The following is a 22,778-nucleotide window of genomic DNA, read 5'->3' on the forward strand; positions in this document are numbered from 1 at the left end:
CGGGGGACGCCGCGCCGGGCTGCACCGCCCGCGCCTCGGGAAGAGCCGGGCCAAGCGTTCTCAGCCATCACGGCTATTCGTCCACAAATAGCTCGTCCATCCGTCATCTTTGAGCGCAGTCTATATATATGAAATATATGAAAGCTAATACAAGTGGGCTTAAATTCCCTGCAGGCACACAGTTCCAGCAGGGTTATAATTACAGCTTCTTGCAAACCTGCTTTATGCTCATGCTCTGAGGCAACCAATTGGCACTGAATTGCATATCTATTATTGCCCAGAGAAGCGTGCCTATGGTCAGGGGACACGTGACCATGCTTGCAAAAACTTGGACCAAATTCAATCCTCTAATATAAATATTCTCGTTACTAAGTCCAGGTCCATAGCAATATCCTCAGAAGAATACAGAAACCTGATATGAAATACACAGCGGCAGAGCAGGAGTGTGTCAAGAACAGAAGTGTTTCTGTTTATTTAGAAAGCATTAAGACTTTAATTGAAAAATCATTGAAGTTTTCATAGCATCCTCTTGTTTTGATATATGTATACATCACTTGACACAAGTGACACACTGCGACACTTTGCCTTCCTGGATCCTGTTTCTTAGGGTCGTTTGGTTTTAAAGAACTTGAATAGTAAAAATATTGCTCAGTCTTTCACTTGGGTTTTCTGTCAAATTAATTACAGGGTACTCTTCCCCCTAGGGGAAAACTGAAGTTATAAAATGCCACAGCTGCTGCTGTCAAACATAGTATTATATGCTAAATGAGGCTAACTTGAATCCAACATAAAATAGGCTATTTAAAGTGATCCTGTAATTTACTATGGTATAGTTAATTTATAATACCATATTTTAATAATGAAAACTGCATTTTAAAACTGCAATTGTTTGGCTGGGGAGAATTCTTCATCAGCAGGTACCTATTTCAGTACTGATTTGCAGAAAAAAGACTCTACAACTCAAATAGAGTTATACAGCAGGTATGTTTACTCTGGCACTGGGGTGCAAGGGAATCTCTCCACAATGCTTGCACACCCACCGCACATTTTACCAAAAACTCATAGAGTGCGGATATCCATATTCATTGGGTTACTTAACACAAACATACATATGCATGAGTAGGGCTGGGTTAGTTAGAAAGCATGGTGTCAGCAGTTTATGTCATCTTTGCACGTGCGCGTTGCCTCCTGGTGGTCTTCGGGGGTCTTTGGGAGGAATGCTCGTAGTCTTTCTCACCTTGTTTTTTCCCCGGAGCATGGGCAGATTCTCTTGGCCAATTTCTTGAATAACAAGAGTCTTTTTCAGACGGTTTACTTTCTCTCTTATCTAAGAGAACCAAGAGAACTTCTACCATTCGTATATGGCTACCTTTACTCATTACCAAAATTCCAGCTAGTTAGAGCCACCTGTTACTCAAGGACAAAACCATACTATTTTGCTGAACATTGTAATCCTTGGTAGATTTTCACAGTGAACTGCTTTGTTTTGATGGACACAGTAGTCCTTGTTAAAATTCCACAGAACAGTCTGGGCAAGCAGGATTCTTAGCAATATTTTTAAAAATACTATAAGTAATACTATAACTTGCTATAAGTAAGTAAATAAATCTCAAAACAAGTAATCATTTCTCTGTATCAGTACCCGTTTCAGCTCCAAGGAATGTACAGATACAAGTTTTGTCCCTAAAATGCGTACATATTTTTGAAGCCATTCCCTATTCTTGTATATGTACGGAACACTCAAGTAAACAAAGTCTTTGTATTAAATATGAATGCAGTTGTTGTTTTCAGCCCATTTCTGGACAAGTGTTTTCCGAGAAGCTCTTGCACTTGCTGCTATGCAATGCACCTCTCCCTGATACCAGTCAGCCTGGCTGCCGCTCTCATGGAAGTGAAAGCAGCAGGGCTGTAGAAGTATTTCTGAATTTTCCTGCGCTGTGCTAAGCGAGTTAGAAAGATGGCTGCAGAAAGGCATCGCATAACTATTCTTACTTTCACTTACTGTATTTTAAGCACTTTCCTGCACGTATTTTACTCAATAGACATTTGTGTCAAACCAAAGCATATAGATGCAACTACATTTGTAAAAATATAGATATTAGAGCAAATTTTTTTGCATTCCAGAAGGAAAATTCCTGCATTTTCCTGTATGTACCAAGCAACATACCAAAGAAAACAAACACCCCTGACAGGAGCAGAGACAAGAAACCCATAGATACTTAGTAGCATAGTAAATCATTAGTTTTAGCAGTTTATTCCGGCCTCAGAAACCTTTTAAATACATTTTTCTGCAACTTTTATTTTCCATAAAATAATCTGTGAAGACACCCTAATCATTTTTCCTTCCCAGTTCACTGCCTCTTTTCACCACTTATCAAATACCTCATTGCTAGAACGTTGAATGCTACTCAGAGTAGTAGCTGTACTAACCTTTACCCTGAGCTCTGGAAAGTCAGCTCCAACAAAATTAACCCCCATCTCACATACACCCACACATAAACACTTAGATGAGACACAAGAGGGGTTTGTGTTGCTAAGGCTCTCCAACTTCTTGTAGAAACCAGTTGTTCTCATATGTAAGACTGTTTGTTTTGTTTTTAAAAGAAGGGGAAAGGAGAGAAAGGAGGGCCTTGTCCTGAAGAGTTACTGCCTGTTGGGACTTCTCTCCATGCAGGCTGAAACTCCCCACGTCACCGGGAGCCTTCCCCTGAAAGGGATCGTAGCTGACTTGGATTTGAACAACATAACCACTGGGAACTATTAGGAGCTGTTGTCGCATTCTCCACAACACAGTGTAACCCATGGCACGCAGCCATGCTGAAGAAGGCAGCTCAGTGAGTTTCTATTCCCCTACTGGTGGCTGTTCCAGCTTCTTTTGCAGATTGAGACATAAATTTAAGTTTCACTTTCTGGTTCTCGCTCAGTTACTCACAGATCACGTGAGGGCTGAAGCAGATATAGGGGAAGTCATAACAACAGCGAGCAGCACTCCTTTGGCTTTGAAGCTACCTTAAGACGAGTGAGCAGAGAAGGAAAAACATGAGGTATGTGAGCAACCCAGTCTCTGAAAGATGCTTTTTTTGCTATGCCACAGGGAAAATAATGCTTATTATTTACATAAATGTAAGTAGTGAGGGGCTTTGGGGATCCAACCAGCAGAAAATATTTTACAGAGTATTTACTGGAAGAATCAAAATAATAAGGATTCTATTGAATATTGTAATGTTATTGCTTCTCCACCAAGGGCCAGTGTCTGAACAGAACTGACAGTCAGAAAACTGTATGCTTGCAGTTCAGGGATGAAATCCAGGCTGCAGCTGTAGCTGGTGCCTGGCCAAATGCGTGACTGGCACTGATGCATTTGAGAACTTACTTTCTGATCTCTGCCACTGTGATGACCAGCAAACAGCAGTGCACATTCTGCGATGCAGCTTGGAGCATAAGAGGGGTGTTAACATTTTCTGAGGACTGTCACACATACACAGCAGCACACACACACATGCATACCCACACACTCAACTAGGGCAAAGCCAAGGTATTTATGATAACTTTAGAAACTGCATTTACCAATTACGTGTTGAACTAAGCTAAATTGTTTAATCTGCATCACAAGTCTGGGTTTGTGACATTTATGAATATTCATTTTCCACAAATGCCTTTTAATGAATTACTCTCCACTCTAGTTTTCAACCACAGATGTTTTCATGGTTCTCAGCTGAGGAAATAAAAAACAACACATTTCATCTTGAATTGAATGGGACTACTTAAATGCTTCAAGCTATCCCTGCAATATTTTTGTGATTTGGGAGCCAATATCTGTTCTTCTGTGGCATTCACCTGTAGCCAAATGTTTCTAACAAGATAGTGATGATAACAGGAACTGATTTTCACTTCCTCTTCACCCCAAAGGGCAGTAATTACCTAACATAGCCTTCTAATTAGGAAACGTTGTTAATACCAATTAAAAATATCAGTTAGACAGAAGAGAATATTTGAGAAAGGCAAAATCATCAGTAACAAAACTTATGCACTAACGGCATTTGTAAATACCTTTTTTGCCTGATCTTCCTCCAGTACTTGTGTCAGATGGTTTGGGTCGAAACTTGTATTCGGTGTCATTCTCCCCAGTGTCCTTCCCACTGTCCCAGAACCTGTAAGAATTGTTTCCCAATTTCTGTTTGATTTGCCTCCTTGTAACTTCCCAGTCTTTCCACTCACACCTCTTTTTTTTTTTTTTTTTTTTTTTTTTCCATTTTGCAGTTGAGCAGCAGCAGCACACATTATACCACACAGGCTGTTAGACCCTCTAGGTTTTATAGGAGGAAGAGCAGAGAAGTCTTTTTAACAAAGAAGGATTTGACTGAGAATCCTTGGTTATAAAGTCGTGTATAATTTCTTCTTTAAGGGAGGACATAATGTAGACTAAAGCCTTAGTTTGTCCTTGATAGGTTGCCTGCACACACACACACACACACACAGGGGTACAGACAGGCCATGGCAGGAGAACAAACCCAAATAACACCCTTCCCTGGCTGGTCCCAGCCCCGTTCCAAGAGCCGTTGGTTCATCCCCACGCACACAGAGGAGCACAGAGGCACAAGGGCAGGTGTGGGGACACAAGCCCCAACCTGCCCTCCCAGGGCTGCCCCAGGGAACCCTCAGCCCCATGTGCTGGGGGGACACCCAGCACCAGGGGTCCACAGGAGTGCCTTACAGTCTGAACAAGCTGGGAATATGGGACACATTATATGACAGGGAAAAGCATTTGGGGATTGTGCAAGACTTGTTATGGGATGTTTGAGGAGGGAACCAAAGGCAGGGAAATGAGGGATCTGGGTGATTCTGATCTGACAAATGCTGAAGAATAGAGAGGGATAAAGGAGTATTAAGGACCACTTGTATTTAAACAGGCTCTTGGTCAGTATGCTTGTGATGTATATCTGTCTGTACGGGTGAGGCACCTGAGTAGAGAGAGCATCCCTGATCAGCTACTAGATCTCTAAAGCCAGCTTCTAGGGATCCATAGGGTTAGTGAGTGTGTGTGTGGTCTGTACCAGCAAGTGGAGTGGGGTTACACTCTCAGGAGGCTGTACACCCAGGTGCCAGCAACTGGGGAGAATGGTAGGATCTGGGAGCCAGCTACTGGATACATCAGCATAATCACAACATAAAAATGTTGCAGTGATCTAACAGACAAACATTTACAAATGCAGGAAATCAAAAATTATATTTATAATCCAAACCATAAAATATACAGACACGGGAAAGGCACTGTATCACTTTCTCTGTATTTTAGAGGAAGTGTTTTATTTAATTACCTCTTTTGGGTAGGCTTCAGCAATTGTTCCCAGCATAGGAAATATGTTCCTGAGGTGTGCCGGCTTTACTATAGAGGCTACTATGTCCTCTTTGATATCCAGACCACCAGCTCTGTTGCTATGTAAGTGGTGACCTCATACACTGACAAGGAGAATTACTAAAATGACTATTCAGCTCTTTAGACCTATGGATTCCCACAGTTTGGGCTTGTTTGAAGTATTGTTGACTAGTGGGCATCAGCTGAGGTACTGCCGTCTTTTGAAGTACACTGGTTTATAAAGAAGAGTAGCAAAAAGCAAATGGAGTATAAGTAAGTTTTTCCTTTGGTTTCTTCTAGTACCATTTCCAATAATTCCTTGGAGAGCTCCCTGCGGCAGCTAGAATGTCATTTTACATGGAGTTTGCTGCAGCAGGATGTGGATCTCGATGACCTAGAGGAAACAATAAATGACCAGACAGAGTTTTTAATAAAATCCAACATCACAAATTATAATCTACTCTCCTATGTATGCCACCTAAATAATTCAAATGAGGAAGCCCTGAGAAATCTCCAAAAAGCTGAAGAAGTAGCTGAAAAACACCATCCAGATGAAATTGCCAGAAGTCTTGTTACCTGGGGGAACTATGCCTGGATCTATTACCACATGGAGAGATATGAAGAAGCTCAAACTTATGTAAGCAAAGTGGAAAACAGCTGCAAAAAGCTTTCAAGTACTGCTCAATGGAAGATTGAGCTTCCAGAGATCTATGCTGAGCAAGGATGGGCATTATTAAAGTTTGGGAGAAAATACTACGACAGAGCAAAGAATTGCTTTGAAAATGCTCTGAAAACTGAACCCAACAACCCAGAATTTAATGCTGGCTATGCAATAACAATGTATCGTTTGGAAAGTTTTTTTAACACTGAAAGAGAAGATTTAAACCTGTCCCTCAAGCCCCTGCAGCGTGCAGTGGAACTGAATCCAAAGGATACTTTCATTATGGCATTACTAGCATTAAAACTTCAGGACTTTAAGCGAGTTGATGAAGGGGAGAGATACATTGAAGAAGCAATGCAGCAAACCCCTGATATTCCTTATGTCCTCCGATATGCTTCTAAATTTTACAGAAGGAAAGGAGAACTGGAAAAGGCACTGGAGATTTTGAAAAAGGCCCTAGCAGTGACACCAAAATCTTCCTTTCTGCATCACCAGCTAGGACTCTGCTACAGAGCAAAGCTTTTTCAATTGAAAAAGAGTACAAGATACCCACCTCGAGAGCAAGTACAGGAACTCATCCGACTTTCCATTTTTCATTTTAAAACAGTAATAGACCAAAAGCCAAAATTTTTTTCAGCCTATCTTGACCTAGCAAACATGTATGCACAAGAAAAGAGGTATGAAGAAGCAGAGGAGACATTTCAGAAAGCATGTCAGATAAATATTCTGTTCCATGATGATAAACAGGAGTTCTACTACAATTATGGCCGTTTTCAGCATTTTCATATGAAATCAGAATCTAAAGCCATGAGGTATTACATAGAAGGGCTGAAAATGGAAAAATATTCTTATTTCTTCTTTAAGTGCAGAAGTGCTCTGAAGAAATTGGTGGAACAGAGAATTCAGGGAGGTTTAGGAGTTGCAAAAGATTTTGGTACACTTGGATTAATTCATAATCTAAGTGGTGAGAAACGTGAAGCAATTGAGTGCTATGAAAAAGCCATTGCACTGTCTCCTGACAATGAAGAATATCTGAGTGCATTATGTGAGCTACGACTTTCCATCTCAAGCTAAACCTCAAAAAATTGTTCAAAACAAAACAAAAAGACCAAACCCAAGGACATTTCAACAGACTCTCAGAACATTTTTTTTTTTAAGGTTGAAGTTATAGCTAGATGAAACATCTGGTGGCAATCACTTTCTGGTGATAATGTAGAAACTGCAGCTGATGGTTGTTCATTCACCAACAGAGAGCATGCTTGGAAATAATAGCTAAGCTATCTTAGTCTTCAGTACTAACACTGCTATAAATTAGGTTGTGTTTAAGTCATGATCTGTAGAACACCACTTCTAAGCTGGAAATCAGATCTTGCCTTCTACTGAGAAAAAAATAAGAGAATTCATCTATCCCCTTGAAAAGCATGCTTATACACAAATGAAATTTCTAATGCTCTTTCATATATTTAAAAAATGGGGGTTTTTAGTGTTATTTAGAAGAAACTTTTCTTGAAGATTTGTGTGGTTTACTACCTTGTATGTTGTCTAACTATGAAAAATAACCACTGTTTGGCTCACTGTAAAGCTTACAAAATGTGTATTATTGTTGTGAACTATTAAAGAGTATTACATCCATCAACTGTTGCTTCTGGTATCTCTCTACTGACTCTCTACTCACGTTAGTAGATGAAAGATAGGGAAATGGCCATTCAAAAAAGTAACCAGGATAAAGTTTATAAAAATAAAATTCAGAGATGTTGCACCAAAGAATTATACTGCCCACAAAACAACATCCATCTAGTTTATCCAAAACTGCAGTCTCAGGAACTGCCAAAGAAGAAGGAAAGGCAGTCTTTGGGATGTCAAAAAGATGGCTATGTGCAGCTATGCTTGTGAAACAAACTAGGGGTAGAAAACACACACAAGAAGTGGACTGGACTGGACATGGAGGGCAAAGCTCAGCTAGAGCAGAGTTGCATGAGCTCCAGAAAACAGGGCAGCAGAATGCAAGGGGCATGTGGGATAAAGGTTGGGTGCCCACAGAGTCTATGTGAATGGAAAAAAGAGCTGAAAAGACAGAGGGAACAGGTGGAGAAGATGATTGTCTTCAGATAGCAAACTAAAAGTTAGTATTCTTTACAACAGGCTGTCCTAGTTCCATAGTTCTGTACCTTGGTATAATAGATTATGGTGTATAGGGAAAACGAGTGCTGTACCGCTTCCAAAACACTTCTGAACCCTAGCGCAGAATAAAGCAAACTGGTGACAGACCCCATCAGGAAGGAGAATTCCTACCCCTGTGATAGCAGTTCCATGTACAGACAGGATGAGAGACCCGAGGCAGTGTAAAATATGATGCCAGATCATGAAACATCAAAGACACCTCTCCCCCCTCAGCTCTCTCTCATAGAATTTTTCATAATAAAAGCAAAAGTGATCAGGAGCCTAACAACATACATAATACAACCACACCTTCTTCTGAAGAAAGAGCCAGGACAAAATCCATCCTTGTTTTCCAGCCACCTGCCAGCTTGTCTGTTACAAACATGGCACTACCTAGGGAAAGAACAGGGAAAGAGGAGAACAGGAAGGACATGGAGCAGGACCGACACCCTGGTCCTGAAAGCTGGTAGCAACAACAGTAGAGTTGAAGTGAGGAACTGGTGACTATCTATGGTGGCATGCTCAGCTACATGGGCAAAAGGGTACATTAGGTAACCTCACTGCCTTTCTCAATCTTGTGGCTTCTACCGTCCACATCATTGCCATTCAAATCCTCCTGAGGGCATGAAGGCAGCAGGGAAGAATTCAAGGAAGAGGTGCAGGTTCCCAAAACCATGATGGTCCGTTCGTGTACCCTCCACACTCTGCCACCAGGGCCTCTCCTGGAAAACGAACTTGCAGAAATAAGGAGAAGCAATAAAGCATTTTGAGAAAAACACAGGTCTGAATTTTATTTTATGGAGAGTCAGAGAAGCTCAATCTTCTCCACCACAAAGAAAATGACCGTGAGGCACAGTGATGCAAGAAATCTATTTATTGTGCCTTACCTTCTTTAGGCTCTGGAGGATTGCACTGGACCGCAGTACTACCCGGGGATGCTCTGTGCAAACACTGCCTTCTGGTTCTTGCCTAGTGCCTCGTAAATGAGGAGAAATGTTATTTCCCACAGGGTGGTGCTGCTGCATTGCCTGGCGCGGCAACTCAGGGAAGAGGCTGTGTTTGAGCTTCGGGAAGGGCACAAAACGGAACACACATTATGCAGTGCCCAAGTCCAGCAGGCAAAACCAGAACCACACAAGAAGCTGAACACCTCTCAACTCACACCCAAGTATGAGTACATCACTGGAGCCTACGCTAGTAGTGCAGGGAAAAAGGAGTGAAGACAATTAATTAATTAACTAATACTACCCTTCAGGAAGTATTAATTTATGAATCAAAAGCACCTTCTAAATTATACAGAAAACTCTTCTGGAATACACGAGAACAGTCATTTAGAAGAAGGTATTATTTATTGAGGTGATCCCGACTAAGGACTTTGTTGTGCTGACCATGAAGTATTGTTACAGCTTAACTTAAACAAGCTCTTCCTTCTTACATAGACTTGTAATATTTTCGAAAGCAAATGAGGAGTTATTGTGGTAATATAAAATATATTCACCATATAGTAGCACAGACAACCTTTGTTTTTCAGGATGTAAATTATTATCCATGTTAGCAGAAATATTTTAGGCTCAATTTTTTCTTTTTTTTTGAAAACAGGGTTGCTTTTCAACGGATGGTACTTTTCCAATGCTGTTTTCACACAATTTTTAAAGTTACAATAAAAATTATCACTAGAACATAAGCAATTTCAAAAGAATTATGAGTTCCCATTTCAAACGTCATGGGCTGGAAACAGATGGGATAACTTCAGCAGTTGTAAGCAGTTTCACTTACGATGAATTCCTGTTTGCTGCACTGAATACTGTCCCAGGCAGGATCTATCTGAGGTAGGATCCATCTGCTTCTGTCTGAGAGATGTCACCGCAGCCAAATCAGACCATGCTGTCTCAGGAAGTCAGACAGACTCAGCAGGTGCAGTGCTCCAGTCAAGCTTGTATCCATCAGTGCTCAACAGGGAAATAGTTCACAGCTAGCCCAGGTAACTCCATCTACCACTGCACTGTACCATGCCAGGAAATACCCTCTGTGGAGAACAGCCTGAATATTAATTATAATCTCTGAAGAAAACATTGCAGATACAATAAATAATTTTTTTAAAAATATAATCCAGAGACTTCTATAATGTGCCACCTGAAACATTTCACATGTCAGGATGAAGAAGAGCTGTTCAGTTTGGGTTGTGTGTACCAGGGGGTAGAAGTTTGGCATGAGGCTTTGCGAACCTGTATTGTACTTCCATTTGTTCCACTTGCAGGTCATTTCTTGTTATGCTTCCTTCCTTCTGTGTCAGAGCTGGGGAGATTCATGACAGGGCTGGTATTTCACAGTGTGTTTTATGCACAGAAAGCATCATTCTAGTATATAAGCTTTTGTCCATTGGCTTAATTCAGAGCAGAAACAGCGTTAGAAAACCCTGAAATAATTCTATTAGTTTCTACAAAATTTCTGCGTATAAAAGCAGTCAAATGTTTTCTGCTGAATTAAATATTTAAAACAAGAAATGCTGCTTTAATTCTAAGTTAAACACAAAACAGAAAAGCCTATGAAAAAATACCTTGAAATGTAAAAAAAAAAAATGCTGGTAATTTATTACATAGTATTGTTTACTAGGATAAGAATGCATATACTATTATTCCAAAAGGCTTTTATAATATGCTGTTCTAGCATGAACAATTGCTGACATGTCGTGATGTGGTAAAAAAAGTAATAAATTTTTTGTAAAGTAAATGACAGCAGTAACCTATAACTCCTTGTAATAGCTTATCTTCTTTGTAGACCACACATTCCCTACTTTTTGATATAAACTTCTTTATTAAGATCTAAGCCAATATCTTCATCACTACTAATTAATAAAGCCACCTTTTTTCCCTCTCAAATGTGCATATTTTTCCTAACTCATTAAAAAATACTCATGGATAATTTCTTTCTTTTTTTTATCATGTATGTTAAAATCAAAATTAGGGCCCAGGGCTCAGTTACCACACAGAGCTGAAAAAAGGGTTATGTCATTAGTTTTAAGCAGGTTTTGCACTCCCATCTCTTAATCTGTGTTCTGTGCTTGTAAGTCACGCTACTGGCTTTGATCACACTTCTGAAGCAGGGCAGCAAGAAATGCTTTGTTTGAGCATAGACAACTATAGTCAGACAATTTTAATATGTTATATTTAAAATATGCACTAATAATAGAAATACTTGATATGCATACTATTCATATATATATATAAAAAATACAGTATACCACTATGGCTGTACTCATGATCTAAATCGAATTTGTGAACATCAGTCTATTTTGATTTCCCTTCTGAGGCACAAACTGGAATAGAACGCTATGAGCAACGATTGAATACATTGCAGATGATTAGCAAAACTACTAGTCCAGCATTGGTAAAAATTATTTGACGCTCATCAATTTGCTAATGAACAGAATGCAGCTTTATACAGCATCAAAACACAGAAGTGATTTGCATTGCAGAATGTGAAGTTCCTCCATTGTTGACAAGTTTCACTCTGGAAGAAACATCCCATTATTTATTAAATCATCAAATCAGTAAATTACCCCATAAGCTACAGCTCCTGTGAAGAAGCCAGCTATAGTTTATTCCTCACACAAGTAGCAGGAAACCATCAGCAAATCATTGTGTTCTGGCCATGCAGGACAAGTGACTTGAGCAGCTCTTCAGTTGGCACAAACAAGTAATTTGCACCATCTGAAGATACAGCTCCTGGGTCCAAGAAGAGACAGACTTGCCACTGGAATATACAGAAACAATTTTGTCTGCCAACATCCTTTTTACTAATAGTCTGTCGAGTGGGCAGTTTCTCAGTCATTTGCTTGCACAGACTCTAAATTTCTTCAACAGCTACTGATTTCACAGGAGGAAGAGGCTCTGTATTTGTCAAAACACAAGCCTCTCCTCTTGTCTCCTGGGCTGTCTTTGGGCTTATTCCAACTAATGCAGCTAAAGCAGGTTTGTCTATCAGCATGCCTAGTCCTCTGGCACAAATTTACTCCTCTTCAGATAGTAGAGGAGCCACAGCACCTCTTCCACCCTCCCAGTCAAGGATCAACTGGAAGATCATACATGGAATGCCAATGTTTAAAAATTCAAGCTTTAAAGATATCTGGGAAAAAAAGCAACAATCACTTCAAAATTTTGCTGTAGGGGCTTGGGAAAGTAGGTATAGAACCATATTTGAAATTAAATTCCAACTTATGTACAAAATTCAGGCACACTGTAAAAATTAAAGCTGCTCCAGAGATACTTTCAGTATAAATCACAGTTTCCTGACAGATTTTTCTAAAAAAAAAAAGGCTTTGGCATTTGAAGGAGTTATTTGCAAAGAGTTTAATGCAGACTGATAAATGTGGAGGTTTTTTGATGGGGTGTGTGTATGATTAGTCCATTGAAACATAATGAACGACCATAATAGAATATCAAAAAGCTTATTTCATTAATACTATTCTGAAATAATTTCAACTTAATTGTTCAGTTTTGGTGACTGATTACCTTATAGTTTGCTTTTGATGAGCCAATTATCATCTTTGAGATAACCTGTGGAGTCAACATACTGCATTTCAAATAAATCTGTGACCATTTGTATCTACAAACTCTATTTTCTGTTTAGCTTTCTTCTATTACTGCATTAACTTGGTATTACTGGCGCTGTATGTAGATTTTAGCCAACTGAAACACAACAGAAAAATCTAATTGCAAGATGCCTTGTTTCACAAGTAGTATCCAACAGTGTAACACTACAGAGCCACCTCTCAGTCATGGCTGTGTAGTGCTGAATCCTGATGGTGCTTGTCATCTGTTGCTGTAGCTGTTTGTATCCACAGCCAAAAATTCAACATCCTTTTGGTCTAATCCTGCTGTGACAGAATAAGCTATTGCTCCATTTGTCCAGAGGTGCTGTTTGGTGCCAGTATCATTGGTGAGTGACCACAAACGTGTTCTTTTGATTTTCTTTGCTAGTCTTGCAAAGCACAGTAATGTTGAACTAAATATCATGGAAAATCCACACAGGAGGAATGATGCAGTATAGCTGCCAGTTGTGTCCACAAGCCAACCTGTAGGAAAACAAATCATCGGTTTTAAAGGCTTACCAAATTCTGATAATTTACAAATCTTGTGATCAACAGGAACTTTATAAACTTCTGGAATTATAACATATAAATACAATCAAACAATACAGGTTTATATCACCATTACTACTTTTACCTCCTGGGGCAGGGAGGGATTTGTCCTCAGCAGGCAGTTAAGATTTTTATGGACTTTTGTTTGGAGGTCAACCAATGAGAAAAGGCACAGCAGTCATCACCACAATACTAAATAAATATCTTTCAACTACATGGATTTAACCGGTAGTCTTTAAACATGCTAATCCCTGGGTTAAATATTGTGTGCATGAGATCCTCATACAGAAACATGTAATGAGCTATGCCATTGGTTCATGCATCACTTAAAAATAATTTCATTTTGCAGTATTTTTTTTCTAGGGAAAATCAAATTAAAAGCTTCAGGAGCAGAGATTAGTAGGGAATTGATGTGAACAGCAGACAAAATATGCAAAACATACACATGGATGTTTGAATAAGATCTCTGACCTTCCACAATATTCAAAACTGTGTCAAGTTCTTTCTAAACAATAATAGGAGTACAGCTCTCATCCTTACTTTACTGTAATGGAACCGATGGAGAAAATTATGGTTAGGTATTATGGTGATGAGCTTGTGACCAAACAGTAGTGAAGCTGACTCACCCACCTGCTCAAAGCAGTCTGGAGATTAAAACGTCAAGTCCTCTGCACCAAAAAACCTTGGAATAAAACTCTCTTTAGGTTACAGTTCCAAAATCATGTAATTTCACAGTGAAATCTTTTGTCCCTTCACTTACACAATTTCTAAACTACATGAAGTGGTGATGTAACAGCTCTTAGAAGCCCCATTCCATACTGGTTTGTTTTTTAAATTTCAACTTGATCTATATAGAGAAATCATCCCATCAAGACAGGATTTAAACAGGATCTAAAGTCTTATGAAGGTCTAGGTGTGTTATTTCTCTGCCCAGGGGCTACTTCCACATTTAGTGTGCATCTGACGTCCTTCTTCTCCTTTTACATCACACCGATAGGTAAATCTGAAGTAGTGGTAAGATTACAGGAAAGTCATTTGTGAACTGACCTGCAACAGGCGGACTCACTAGATACGGTATGGCATGCAGAAAATACACAACACCCAGTGCTGATGATAAGGCAGAAGTTCCCACTACATCTGCCGTCACAACAGGGATCAGCGTTACATAGGCTCCATCAAAGTAGCCAAAGGTGAATGAGAAAGGCACAAGCAAGGGGAAATTTTGGAGAACTGGCAGGAAAAGACAACAGAGGCCATCCATTCCCACAGCAAAGAGGTAGCAAAAGTGCCGATGCTTCTTCAGACACCTGCAAGTTTCAAAACAGAAAAGACACAGCACCTCAGTTTCTACACCCTGGCATGCAGCACTTCAGTCTCTCTCTCTTTTATATAGCTCAAATGTAAATCCATTTTCTTACACAGACTTCAAGATGCAGAGCTCAGCACTGAGAAGCCCAGGTAGAGAAAGCTGCCCACCCACAGCTGCAGAAACAACTGGTAAGCAGCAGCCCATGCCGCCTACAGTGTTCTTTGGGTTGCGCCACTCCACTGCAAAGACTTTGCAGCCCTCTGAAGTTTCAATGTTCAAAGCAATATTCCATCAGGCTTTACATCCCAGCTCAGCAAGGTGCTCCCAGTATTGGCAAAACATATTACAGTACACCTCTGTTAGATGTCACCCTTTTCATCAGCCCTTAAACACTGGAGTTAGTGTGAGCTAAGTGAGATGACAATTCCCTTTCTCACTGCTCCACAAAACCAATTACTGATTTTTCCCACAAACTGAATAAGCACAAAGAATGTGTCCTTTAGAATAAAAATCCTTCTTAATTCAGCCAATCTCTACTGATGTTACAGATGCTGCACACAGATGTTTGGAGTGAGCAAAGCATGGTGAGTTCTTACATACTGGAAAATGTAAAACAATTCTGAGTATGCGTCTGACAGTGTTGGGTCAGACCCTTGACCCTTCTCCATATCTTCTGTGCCTCCCCAGCAGCACAAAAGGAATAGAAAGGCAGAGAAAGTAGGGTGAGATCCTCCAGAAAATAGGTACAGAGGATCACACTCAACATACCTCAAGCAGAGAGTTATATAAAATGCAAGAACTTTGCACAAACACATAATTTCTTCAGGGAAAAAAAGAAATTAAACCAGCAGAATTGAACAAACTCGGAAGAGAAAGAAACATTAAATAGTAAGCATTTCTGAAAGTTAGATGATCTGTTGGGGTTTTTTCTTGAAAACTTACACATGCTACAGAAAAACCCCATAATGTTAACTTTTATATGTATTCTATCTCATTTACATTCAGCCTCCCAATAGCTAAAGCTTACACTTGCTTAGCCATAAGCCATTACCTTCTGTCTGTTAGCCATCCAAAGGTGATATTACCAATGATGTCTATGACACCAAGTATGGACATGAGGAAGGCAGCCTGGTGATGACTCACTCCAACGCTCAAGGCATAAGGCACCAGGTAGACAAAAAGAGGGCTACAGCCATATGCCATAAATAAAACTGACACTGCCAGCACCATGAAGCCTGGCATCAGTAAAAAGTCATATTCCTTCCATGAACAGTAGCATAAACATTCATGAGACCACACTTTGATTAAAGGTGAACAGATGGACATTTGCTTTAAGTCTCTTTTCTGTGCTTCAGGGACATAATCCTGTTCAAGAAACTCAGGAGCAGTTTTACGGTCCTCCTTAAGAGCAATAGGCCGCATCAAGGCACCACAGACACAGAGGTTTAAAACAAAACCTCCCAGGATGAGTAAAGCTCCACGCCAGGAAAACTGCTCAATTAAGAGCTGGACCACAGGGGCCAGGATGAAGGTACCGATTCCACTTCCTGACATCGCTATCCCATATGCCAGTGCTTTTCTTTTGTTGAAATATTTGCCCACCATTGCAATGGCTGGAGAATAGCAGAGTGCAAACCCAAGTCCTAGAAGAGAAAGCACAGTGCAAATGGTTTAAGACTAAGCATGACATATGAAACACATTAAATTAAACCACATAACCTACTTTCATTAGAACAAATGAATAGGAATCCTTTTCTCATTCTGATTCAGTGTGAAGAGAAACCAGGATGACTCCTTTGTTCCACTGTCAGGGTCACCGACTTGACAAACTTAATGTATCACCTTTAATTCACAACAACAAGGCTCAGAAAGAAGTGATGGGGTTCACTTAATAACAAGAACGATCAATAAGCATCAGAGAAATGGTGTGTCAGCCTGTCTTGGATGCACAATGAAGTCATGGCCCAGGGTCTGCACAGATGCTCACAGTGGGCACACTATCCTGATAAGGCACCACTTTGTGATTTGGTCTGTTGCAACCCTGAACATTAATTTTCAGGTCTCCAAAATGTATTCTACATATTCTAGAGTAAACCTTTTTTAGTCAGCTAAACAAACTCCACGCAGCAGCTGCTTGGAGTCCTCATCATTTTAAATCCCTGACTACGAGTAAAGAGAGGGGAAAAGCCTCAGAAAACAAAGCCATGTCTAATTTAGTAAACAAATAAGATCCATCTCTTGGACTGGGAAAAAGATTGTGATCTCTGCTGCAGAACCAGAGAGCAGATTTTAGTCATCAGATGCTTGCCCTAACACTAAAACATACGTTTCTGAATCAGCTGAAGAAATGTGTTCCTGACTAGGGTTTTGGATCATGTCCTACGCTGAGAATAAAACAGTTACCACTGCCTTTGGCAGAACTTGCCAGTAGAGGAAATAATCACCTGGCACTATAACCAGCTTGCCATGTCCTCCTCAAAGGCTGCACTGTGCAGGATAAGAGGATTAGAGGGACTCCGGGCAGTGGGTGCCCGTTCTGGCACCCCTCAGGAGGCGAGGGGAGGAGCAGGGCAGAGAGCGGGCATTGAACCTGTGTGGGCAGCAGAGCTGGAAGAGCAGCCCTAAGCTAAACATCATCACTTGAGAGCTGTGAAAATCACACTCTATTTGGCATACACACCATTTATTTTTTTAGTGAGTTGGCATGGGGAAATAGGCCCCCCAAAATGCCAATAAATGTCCTGTGAAAAGTGGAAATGCAAAGTTTGAGGCTGAAAACATTATCATACCTCTTAGAAGAAACTGCTACTTACTGCCACTCCTCCATCTCACCTCTGCTTTACTCCTCAGTTTCAAGTGCTGCAGCTTTTATGGATTTAGACCTTCATCAGTTATGCTCCCACCTCCTCTCTGGGTTGGGCACCACCTCAGCCTTTACCAACAGTTCACCTCTCCATTAATCGGTCCCCACAGACTAGAAGTTCACTGCTGGTAGAATTGGCTCTTTACAACTCCACGTACAAAGTGCAATGGCTTTTCCACCTCAGCATTCATAGCAGTTCTCACTAAGGAAGCCTCAGTGGCATTAGCATGGTATGTGGCACGTCCCTCCAGTTACAAGGAGCCTTTTCACTTGTTATGAACATACTTGTCAAAGATTAACATCATAATATGGGAGTGACATGCACTACAATAAGGATTATTTTTTTTTAAAACAAATAAGCTGTTGGCAGCATGTGAACTGCAGTAATTCCACCAACTTGTTACTGAACAGCAGGGGACCAAGTACAAAGGCTTATATCACCGTGGCTACCGGGTCAGTATTAATGAGGAAGGAATGTCAGTATGACCATGGGCACCTCTCAAGTTCCTCTGCACACCAAACACAGGGAGATATGACAGAGCAAAGACACTGCTATCCCCATACTTGAATGCAAATGGAAGAGCTGCTACAGCAACACCACCAACCAGCAATTCGCTTGCTTTTCAACTGAAATGTAACACAGATAAAAATAAGATGGACAGCTGAGGTACCAGGTATTCCCAGTATTCCTCTGCCCACTTACTCATGTTTTGATTTAAACCTTTTTTTTAACGTGCAAATATTTTTGGGCAATCTAGAACTCCTACTATAACAAACTCCTGCCAAATCACAAGAAAATAAAGGAAACCGTTTTGTGTATCACCTGCAACAGCAGTCCTTCCTGACCTACTATAATTTCAGAACTTTATCCATAGTCTTCTCTGTAACAGAAGTTTAAGAGTTGCTTTTGCAGGGTCCTCATTTGGGCTGTATGAGACGCACTGAGTGCTGAAGCCCTCAGAGGGGCAGACAAAGCCTCTATGACATGGAGAAGAGATCACACCTCTGGAAAGGAAGGACCATAATTTTTAACATTCCTGTGTTGTTTTCCTGGCAGGAACAAAAGGGCTGAATGTCTCCTACCTGTAAGGACTCCTAATGATAAGTAGAGATGTTCCAGGCTGGTGGCAAATGAACTCAGAATTAGTCCAGTAGATGCAAGCAGCCCTCCTAGCATGATACCAACTTGGCAGGATACATGATTACTGATTAAACTCCCAAGCGGGGCTTCAAAGAAACAAATAAAGCTGGTAGTTAATGGTAGGTCCTCACACAAAGTTCATTGCAATGGTCATAAAGGAAAAGGAAGAAGTAGGCAAGCAGGAGATAACGGTGATCACAGCTACACAAAGTGGTCTTCCAACATCCCCCCTATCACAATGGTGTGAGCACCAAAAAAGTTCTAAAAATAATTTTTCTGTAAGTCAGGATAAAACTGAAATTCACAGTAGCTTTCCCAGCAGCCATTTTTAGTAGATCAAAATCATTACAGGACTCTGTAGTTTTGGGGGTCAAGAGAGATCACAGTGACAGCCCACATTGTTCATTACCCCACACTTATCACTGAGACCTTCCCCCACCTGGCATTTGCACTTCAGCCCTCAGTAACTTCAGGCATCCTTCCTTGCTTCTCCCTGGCCTTGTGGGCTCTGTGTCAGACCCAAACAGGAGAGGTCTCACATCTTTTGGACCATTTCCAGGGCTGCTACCCCTCTCCTGCACTTCTCCAATGTTGATGGCTTCCAGATCACACTACCTCTACTATGGTGTCATCAGCAGCCCTCTCTCTGCAATTCCAGGGCATGGTTATCCTTGTTTTGCTTTTTTTGCCCAAGATATAACCTGGTTGACACAGGAGAGTTGATATGTCTTGTTCCAGCTGTGTCCCTGAGCCTTTGCAGTAATTCTCATGGATTAACCCTCTTACACAGAAGTAGGGCATGGATTTTCACCTAGCTGTACAGTTTTAAAGTAAACCCATAAGAAGTTCAGTATAACTGCTGCATTGATGCATGTCATTTTTAGTAACACTGAATTTTCCTTTAAGGGAAAACACTATTTGTAAACATACAAGTTTGCTAAAAGGAGGATGGGCTGTGACTTGTTCTGAAGGCAAGATGTACATCCTGTGCTAAGTCTCAAATACGATTCCAGTCAAAAGACAAAAGAAACAAGTGTTCAGTTAGTAACTCTCAAACACAGCTTGTCCCACTAGACCTTGACAAAAGTACATTTCTGAAAAATTAGATCATTTGACAAAAAGTTCTGCTGCTTTTCTGTAGTATGAAGACACTCCACTCCCTTCCTGCTCAACTATGCTGGGGAAAGCAGCTTGGATATACCATACCCCAGAGAGCCTACAGTATCTATCTCTGGCAGCTGACTTCACAGCTTGTGAACATGCTAAAACCAGATGAAGACAAAGCAGTCACATGTCTTAAATGGGTAATACACACCACAGAACATCGTAGCACAGTCGACAATGGAGTGGATCCAAGCTGTTCTGGCATAATCCTGCCCAAAGTATGCCTGGAACTCCACAAAAAAAATGGAGATGCACCTAGGAAAGAAAACATGAACACCAATCTGTTGAATGTGGGATATTTGCCTCACAGAAAACACCAGTTTCAGGTAAGAAGAGTATCCACTTGAAGGTCCCATCCAGCTCCCAGGAAAATCAAATCTGTAGTTTGCCTAAATCCCAATCAGATGAAGAAATTTTAAACAGTTTCTAAGGGATAATGGAAATGAAGAGCTACCTTAATGCATGGGGGACAAGACGTGAAATGATGTGTGCAAATTGAATAATTCCAACACTATTCTGTGTAAGGCACCTAGGCTAGGGTGATTCACCAGAGAAGAAACCTTGCTTTGCACCGGCAACAACTGAATCACAAATTGGTGTCCAACTATTATCTCAACAGTGGGATTAGACAAAATTACGCTCATACAGAACTTAGTTCAGACAGATAACTACTCCAGAGTGATTATGAACATTATAATACCACATTTCTCACTGTGGTATCTGCTGCTAGATTTTTATAACTCATAATATTTTTAACTGAAATGAAATTGAAGTTGTAATTATCACCAGCAATTTATAGCCCACATCAGAATGTTGCTTTCCTGGTACACAAAGCCCCAGCTCCCCAGTTCTTCACTGATCTGGTTGCTTGCTAGTGGTGACATTCACATCTACACAAACTGGCAGGGCAGGGCCAGCACAGTACCCATAGAGCCAACACCACCTATAGCTATGTGTTCATGGATTCATGAAAAGCAACCCCTCATGAACAGAGAAGCAAAACTCAGCAGGAGCCCATGGACCTTTCAACGGTTTATTAAAATGCTTCCAGGAGAGGCTACTTTGCTCTGCTTAATGAATGTTACTGTTGTACCGTCTCTGCAGGAGAACGGATTAAAAGGCTGCATAGTTTCATTCTAGTTTCTGGATCAGCAAGATATTCCTTTTCCCCCTCTCTTTTTTCCTCCTACAAATCAACGAATGACCACTTTCTTCATCTTTTTTCTTGCCCATACTTCATTCTTGTATATACTCTAGATGTGTGTCAGCCATTACATGATTTCTTGGATGTAACATTTCACACACGAGAAAGGAATTAAATCCACTAGGAAGTCTCTGCTATTATTACGGAATTGGCACATTTGCATACATAAACTAACACTGTGTCAATGTTTCCATGCCCCTTTGAAGCTGACTCCAAGACCCTAGACTTTAGATTCCTAAACTTGGCAGCTTTATTTTAAAATAAATATAGAATTTAGGTAGGAAACACTGTATGTACATTATACTGACTGTCCAGCAAGACACTGTCTCAGTGTTCCTCACTTACCAGGGTGCTTATCTCTCTGCTTAATATAGCTTAAATGTTCATGTTCACACACACCAGGCTCCTCTGTCTCCAGTTGACATCAAAGTCACTGTGGAAGCCATCTCACCCCAGATGTATACATTATGTTTATGCAAGGCAGCAGTCTATTCCTGTTCTTTCTATTTTTGAGAAGTATTTCTGAGAAAATATTTTCTGCATATTTTGGATACCAGAAGAGCACAGTAAGGGGCCTCCTCCCAAAATCACAGACCTTCTCTGGCAGGGTGGTACCTGAAATACTTGCAGTAGAAGGGGGGGTATACAGGCTTCTCAGACTCAGGAGCCAAGCAAATCCACTGGGACTAACAAAGATGAACATGGCTGTGGGGTCAGAGGGACACAGCGGACCCAAGGAGATCCTATGTGATTCCTCCCTCCCCAACGAACCACCACAGCCTGAAATAATGCTGACAGCCCCAGGCTTCAATTCTGTAAGAAATCATGGAGAGGGTGTTGAGAGATAGAGCAGCTGTCAGAGGAGGCAAGACTAAAACCAGAGGGCTCATAATCCCTCAGCCGTCCCCACAGCCTTAGGGATTTCAGGAAACCTTTAAAAAGGTAGCAAGAGAGAGGTTTGTACCTAGCCAAAATAAACCCTGCAGTTGTGGGACATCAGGGGAGATCCCAAATCCTCTTCCTAAGGAGGAAAAAAAAAATAAATGGAGGGGTAATACCACAAACAGATCAGGAAGACAAGAAGCAGCCCCTTTACCTCGTCACAGCCCTGGTACAGATAGTGACAAGGAAGCAGCCAGCAACGATCATCCACCCCCAGCCTCCATCCGGAGGGCCAGCGTGCCGGGGTGAGGCCATGGCGCAGGCTGGGGTGATTCCTCCCTCCTCCCTGCCTCAGTGGCAGGGGTCAAGTCCGGCCGGCTTGCCGAGTGCAGGCTGGGGCTGCCTGGCACATGGGTTACTGGCCATCTGAAGGGAGAGAGAGAAAAAAATAGAGGCAGAGGGAGAATCAGGGTACATCACACACACTGTAAAACTGCACGGCTGTGCTAGGACATACTGCTTTGGCTTTATTGCATAAAACCAAGGATTTTCTTTCAAATGCAGTTTATGAAAATTTGTTGGAAGCAAGAGTGCCATCAGAATTTGACCCTCTGTCTAGTATCATTTATTTCAGGATGATTTGCCCAGCAGTTACATCCTAGAACATCATACCCTTTTTCCCCACAAACGTCACAGCACACACGTGTAAGTCACATACTTTTACTGGTGCCAGTCACTGCAGCTCGTTCACCTTCAGTGGCCTCCCCCTGCTCACACAAGCCCCTGGCCTGAATTTTATTTTCAGCTGCAGTCTCCACACAAAGTAGCTATTCTTTGTTGTACACGTTTTATTGCAAAATTTTTGAAATGCAGTTTTCATCTTTGTATGAGAAGGGAA

General features: G+C 41.1%; 2 protein-coding genes across 5 annotated transcripts in view; one reads left to right on the forward strand and one right to left on the reverse strand.

The window, feature by feature from the left end:
• Window positions 1-2,167: 2,167 nt before the first annotated feature.
• On the forward strand, window positions 2,168-7,653 carry LOC113481509 (interferon-induced protein with tetratricopeptide repeats 5-like). Of its 2 annotated transcripts, XM_026851230.1 has the most exons (3): window positions 2,168-2,834; window positions 2,935-3,044; window positions 5,657-7,653. In XM_026851230.1, exons 2-3 carry the CDS (start codon window positions 3,040-3,042, stop codon window positions 7,089-7,091), a joined length of 1,440 nt encoding a protein of 479 aa, XP_026707031.1. In that variant the 5' UTR covers window positions 2,168-2,834; window positions 2,935-3,039; the 3' UTR covers window positions 7,092-7,653. The 2 variants fall into 2 exon arrangements, with proteins under 2 accessions (XP_026707031.1, XP_026707029.1); XM_026851228.1 differs by having other exon boundaries at window positions 2,168-3,044.
• Window positions 7,654-10,690: 3,037 nt separating this feature from the next.
• SLC16A12 (solute carrier family 16 member 12) overlaps window positions 10,691-22,778 on the reverse strand; it is a 47,194-nt gene continuing 35,106 nt past the window's right edge. For all 3 annotated transcript variants that reach the window (XM_026850940.1, XM_026850941.1, XM_026850942.1), the window contains 6 exons: window positions 22,095-22,306; window positions 19,946-20,049; window positions 18,573-18,716; window positions 15,678-16,269; window positions 14,365-14,624; window positions 10,691-13,251 (listed from right to left, as the gene is read on the reverse strand). In XM_026850940.1, the coding sequence (XP_026706741.1) occupies window positions 12,989-13,251; window positions 14,365-14,624; window positions 15,678-16,269; window positions 18,573-18,716; window positions 19,946-20,049; window positions 22,095-22,195 (1,464 nt within the window). In that variant the 5' untranslated portion in view covers window positions 22,196-22,306 and the 3' untranslated portion in view covers window positions 10,691-12,988. The remainder of the gene's footprint in view (window positions 13,252-14,364; window positions 14,625-15,677; window positions 16,270-18,572; window positions 18,717-19,945; window positions 20,050-22,094; window positions 22,307-22,778) is intronic.

This window comes from Athene cunicularia, assembly GCF_003259725.1.
Source record: "Athene cunicularia isolate RWA chromosome 6 unlocalized genomic scaffold, athCun1 chr6_part1, whole genome shotgun sequence".
Classification (NCBI taxonomy): Eukaryota; Metazoa; Chordata; class Aves; order Strigiformes; family Strigidae; genus Athene; species Athene cunicularia.